This window comes from Xyrauchen texanus, chromosome 20 (genome assembly GCF_025860055.1).
Source record: "Xyrauchen texanus isolate HMW12.3.18 chromosome 20, RBS_HiC_50CHRs, whole genome shotgun sequence".
Taxonomy (NCBI): Eukaryota; Metazoa; Chordata; class Actinopteri; order Cypriniformes; family Catostomidae; genus Xyrauchen; species Xyrauchen texanus.
The window spans coordinates 18428263-18434262 of record NC_068295.1 but is presented as its reverse complement, the minus strand read 5'-3'; the positions used below and the strand labels follow the sequence as shown (position 1 = coordinate 18434262).

The following is a 6000-nucleotide window of genomic DNA, read 5'->3' as shown; positions in this document are numbered from 1 at the left end:
CTAAACACGCATGCACACACAAAACATCCCAAAACAACATGCAGGAACATCTTAATAAGCGATAATCAAAAAGTAATAAAAGGAGGAAACAATTAAAAACATTTGTTCACAGGCCTTTGTTTTCAACAACATAACAAATGTTTGAAAACAATTTAATTTTAACAATAATCAAAAGTTCAGAAAAATCTAAAACACAATGAAAATACACCCCAATATACAGTAGATCTACCCTACAGGGAAGATCCAAAACTAAAAAATAGTGGGGGTTTAATTACTTTAAACAACTAAAAGTCCTTTAAAAGTATTTTCATAAACTGAACTATATCAATATTAAACAATACAGCCAAAAAATGCTCAATAATCTTCAACAGAAACTGTGATTGATTGAAATGCAATGGATACGGTTTACTTCATGGGAAGACAGTCTTTGGTTATGGATGCATGACTTCTTTTCTATGGGCTTTCAGAGATTACATTAGCAAAGGTAATTTTAAGAGAACTCAAGCCCACAGTTTGTTTTTTATCCCAACATAAAATAATGTTCAAATGATCCAAGAGAAATACTGTAGTTTTATATATGGGTGCTCATGGTATGGTAATTTCAAAGCAACATGGACCAAGGCAGCAGGCCATCTCATACATCTAAAATTCCCTCCTTGATTCAAAACAACATCTAAAAGACAAAAGCACCAAAGTGCTATTTTGAGCACTGTATAAATCGAAGAAAAGAAAAGAAAAAACCTTCAAGTGATAGTCCCCAGATGAAGTTCATGACATAAAATGTCCAGATCCATAAGACAGTGGCTGTGGGTTATTCTTGTACTGTAGGTTCTACCTGAACACAATGGCTTAAAACAAAAATCATTTTGACAGAGTCTCTCTTGCTTTTGGTCCACGGTTACCAACAAAGCTTTGTTTCCATGGCCAGGTTCCAATTAATACAACCGCACCTGCTTAATTAAGCCCTCATCACCCAAATGTTATGATTCAAACAACATTATTTGAAATGAAAATATTCATACCATTGAATATAAAAATAGCAAATTGTGAATCTATGCTCTAGATTCAAGGTCTAACAATCAACACAGTAATGGTGAGTATAAAAAGGGGCGGTTCAGTCTGAACACGTTCTTGTGCTAATAAAGCTAGACGCAGCCCAACAAATAGAACAGAACGAAGGCGTACTGTGGACACATTTTTAAAAGTTGGATGTTCTTACTAACTAGACAATGTCAAAGTCTAGCTTGTTCTTTAGCGCAACAACACATCTGGTCTGAACGGCTCCAAAGACATAGAGAGATATTTCAACGTTGGCTTATTCTTCCAAGCAGTTATTAGCAGCCATTAAAAAAGGTGAGGTTGAGGACTTCTCTACTCTTCAGTTCCAGCTATGCAGCATTGCCAAGAAACTTGTGACCCATGCATAAAATGGCAAGTTGCATGCGTTTCATTTTTAAAATGTTTGTTTAGAAATGACCCAATAATATGATGGCAGTTTGCATACTAACAGTTCTGTCAAAAAAGAAGGATGATAATCTGTTACAACACTTTAACAGCCATTGAGAGAGGTGCAGTCTTCTACTTCACAAGCTTTCATTGTTGGTGTGACATTTCTAAGGAAATTCTTCTACTACATGGCTCATCTCCAAAATTTCAAGCTTAACTAAATCAGAGACAGACCTTGCTTTATCTGTCCCCTCAATATCATGCAAATATTGTATGTTTGTAATGTAACTTAAACAGGGACTTTCAAATCTCTCTGTTAACTAAAACAGTGAAATCAATTAATTGTTTTCATTATTATAAAAAAAAAAAAAATTCAACACATTTTCAAGTGAGGCTACAAAACGGTTTTGTGAGCTAAGGCTTATGGAGATATTTCCTTAAACCTAATTTCAAAATAAGATGCTGGAACTACAAAAACCTGGTTTGAAATATACAGTGCAAGAAATAAACATCCTGACAAACTATATGGTATATGCAATGATCATACTTAATTAAACCGTAGGCACATCTCTGAAGCACCTGAATCCAGTTTAACAGTAATGCCAAAGGTCTGCTTATTCTTCCTCTTCCTCATCATCATCCTCATCATGGCAGTGAGTGATCTCCTGTGGCGTCTGAGGGAAGAGGTGGGGTGGGTTGATCTCGCTTATGGAGCGGGTGAGATGATGTCTCTTACATTCGTGTTCTCTGAAGTCAATGGAGTGGCGGTTGCGTGTCGCCATTGGCGACTCTATGTCATTAATGTCCACATGAGTGTGCTCCACTGTGGACTCATGAGGCATCTAAACATAAACCACAGACACAAAAGCAGTTGCTAGAGTTTATTGCATGAAATGGATCTTCTGCAAGGCTTCATAATGGCGTTGCTGAACATTAGAGACAATATGATCAAAATTTGATATCATGGTATGAGTAATTTCAACACCACGGTAACAAAATATATCACAGTATAGTAATTTTTAGCCAGACTATATATATATATATATATATATATATATATATATATATATATATATATATATATATATTATATTAAATTACGATATATAATTAATTAAAATTAATTTAAATTATGTGCTGCATATAGTGAAGGCAAAATACAATGTCCACGCATGTGTACGCTGGGTTGCACAAGGTTTAATAACTATGTGGTAATGGCTATTTTTAGATAATTTAATTAATTACAATTTTTTAAAAATAACTTTATAGTATGTCATTTGATCATTTAGTTTTTAGTTTGGAACTTGATGACGCAAACCAAAAGATGAGATTATTCATAACAAATGAATAATAAGTTGAGGAAACAGCTGCTTCACATTGTGTTACAGTAAAAAACAGTCAATCTAATATTATAAAATGTATGAGCAACATTAGGAGTAGTAAAATATCCATTATACACCAGGGACCACACATTAATTCATATTTTTAATTAATGAGGCAAGTAGCAGTGTTGCACAGCGACTATAAAAAACCAAACCCGGAACAGTTCCGCTCTGCATTTTCAGATTCCATTATTTTATGACCAGTGTCTCAATGATTATTACAACTGTTGTCTGTTTGTTGAACTCACCAGCACATGGGCAGCTCTAAACAGGTAGCTGAAGGGGTAGTACAGCAGATTGATGAATGATGCAGCGTACAAGTCAGCATAACGCATAACTTGAGATGCAAAAAGTGTCTGACGAGAACCACTGCGGAACAAACTTCCCATCATCCCATAACACATGTCCATGTCATGGGTCACTTTCTGAAAGGATCAGATAAACCGAAAGACAACATATTATTCTGAACTTGAAGGAAAAAAAGGGATTTTTTTCTACCCTAGTATCAGAAATTGTACAACAAAAGTATTGGTCCTCTTATTTGACTGGTCAAGCGTGTGCCAAGAATGCTTATATTCAGTAATAGAACACTGGGACATTTCAATGTTTGTATCACTCTACTTGTCTATGTTTGTGGTGTTCAAGTCCAGAGGATGTGAGTAGTGCAAAGAGGAAGTGGTGTGCGATTTTGCCTATTTTTATTGCCGGAGAAAACTTATACGAACTGGCCACATTTTGTTTGAATGAAAGTTACTCTATATTAACTATTTGTTTGTAGAACTGTTGTATACACTATATCAGCACTCTTGCTCATGTGACTTTGTTTATGTTTACATTTACACCAATACTCTGATTATTGCAATAATAAGGACAAGTCTGGTTGCTCTGTCTGTTTTGATTCACTAAAAAGAATCAGTACATAAGAGTCATTTGTTTTTCGGACTACTTTGGTTGCTCTGTCTGTTTTGATTCAATAAAATGAACTGGTTTATAAGTCAATTGTTTGTCAGACTACACTGGGGTCGCTGGATGTTGCTGTGATCTGCAAGCGAGGACAAACTCAATAGAAAGACGTGTTTCCTTGCCATTATTTTGTGGCATGTTTTTTTTTATATATTACAAACATTAGATTCAGACTACAAACAGACATTCACAACTGAGGAAAATATGGTTTCTTTTGCTGTGGGGCTGTAGAAGGAACTGCTGTTTAAGGGAAAGCCGAGAAGTAAGCGGAGATTATGTTTTGCACTGATTACGAAGTGCTTTATGGAGGACCGAATGTGACAATATAAAAATAAATAAATAAACATATTTGCAAAGAAAATTGTACTTATAAATATAGCAGCCATATCACCCAGTAGTTCAAGACTGGTTGAGCCTGGTCAGTACCTGAACGGGAGACCTCCTGGGCAGGGGCGAAAATGTTATCAAAATGTTGGGGGGGACAATAAACATAACAATTCTCAACAGCAATTTTTGAAGGAGACACAAAGGGGTTTTTTGTTGTTGCCCCATTTGAATTTGTATTATTTTATTTCTTAAACAATTATTTTAAGAATATATCATTATATTATTTACAATACACATATTTTAATGATATTTTAGGGGGGGACAACCCTCAGATAGGGGGGTCCTGACCCCCCCGACCCCCGCGATTTCCGCCTATGCTCCTGGGGTAAACTATGGTTGCTGCTGGAAGAGGTATTAGGTAGGCCAGCAGGGGGTGCTGCACACTGGTGGTGGTTGAGGAGAGTCCCCGGTTCACTGTGTAAAGCGCTTTGAATGTAGTGTCAGAAAATCGCTATATAAATGTAACATTCATTCATTCATAAATAAATTAATGTTTAAATTGTACATAAATGAGTATTTATGCATTTATTTCCTTATTTATAACATTTTGTATTTATTTCCATATTGTATTTATTTTCACTTTTATTTATCTATACATGTTTTTATTTCCATATTTATTTGTTTCTACATTTGGATATTTCTACATTTATTTATGTCCACATTTATGTATTTGTACATTTCTTTATCCACATGGTAATGAGGGGGTGTATTTTCCACTTCAGGCATTGCAATCAAGCTCAGAGTTCTCCAGAGTGAGGCTTGAAGGCCACAGTGACATCTTGTGGTTAAGTCATATAGGTCAAATAGGAAATGAATGATCTCTTTTCAATGAATGACTTAGAGAAGTGAGATATGACTTAAATCTTATAACACTGTTTAAGTCATTTCATATTACAGTAACTGTATGTATCTAGGGTGACCATACCTGTATGTACTCTTTTAGAAACCCCAGCCATCCGGGATTTGGCTGAAAATCTTGACAGTCAATCTGAACTAAACCGTAACTTCAACAGATCTGATTACAGACATTTTGACATCAACAAAAGGCAGCACATGATAAATTATCAAGTATTAATAATATTTCATGTAAATGCAGTGGATGTTGATGATAAAATCTTGTATTTATTCAGGCCCAGTATGTACGTAGGGCAGTAGCACAGATCAACACATCATTAACCTAATTCTAACCAAACTCCTCTCCTTCTGTTTAGATTTTAGACTGCGTTTAGCTTTAATGTGGTTGGTGCCCTTTAGAACAGCCTGAAAAATCACTCCCTATAAAGTGCACTATGTGGCATTCAAATGCTGTAGGCAATGGTAAATGAACGAGTAATTTCAGGCACAGCAAATGTCTGCACACTGATCACATTTATTTAGTCAAAGTTTAAATTTGAGGTGAACTATTTTTTGATAATTAACACATTTGAAAAAATAAAAGCAATTTTATTGTTGTTAGTTTAATTAGCTATAACTTAGCCATACAAGTAACCTGGGGTTGCTTTAACTGAAAGTTCTCCATCATTTATAAATTTTTTGAAACTTTGATGGATGTTTCCAAATGCTGTCCATCATTTTGATAGATAAAAAAGAAACAAGAAAAGAATTTAATTTCTGACAATTGTACTTGCATTTGACCTAAGCACAAGCTTGATGATTAGAGCAGAATTATCAGCTATTGTAATAGAATACCTGTATAAACTTCAGGTGTTTGTGCTTTTCATCTGTGTCACTTCATATTAATATCAGGCACACTGATGTAGTTCTGTGAAGTAGCCTTTTGTGCATGTATATGTGCTTTTAAATTGTCTGCTCGGATGGTTAT

At 35.0% G+C, this 6000-nt stretch overlaps 1 protein-coding gene across 3 annotated transcripts in view; it reads right to left on the bottom strand.

The window, feature by feature from the left end:
• Positions 1–412: 412 nt before the first annotated feature.
• The window catches only part of LOC127660607 (cytosolic purine 5'-nucleotidase-like), a 28945-nt gene continuing 23357 nt past the window's right edge, over positions 413–6000 (bottom strand). For all 3 annotated transcript variants that reach the window (XM_052150931.1, XM_052150929.1, XM_052150930.1), the window contains exons 17-18: positions 3077–3253; positions 413–2288 (exon numbers count right to left, since the gene is read on the bottom strand). In XM_052150931.1, coding sequence (XP_052006891.1) covers positions 2061–2288; positions 3077–3253 — 405 coding nt within the window. In that variant the 3' untranslated portion in view covers positions 413–2060. The remainder of the gene's footprint in view (positions 2289–3076; positions 3254–6000) is intronic.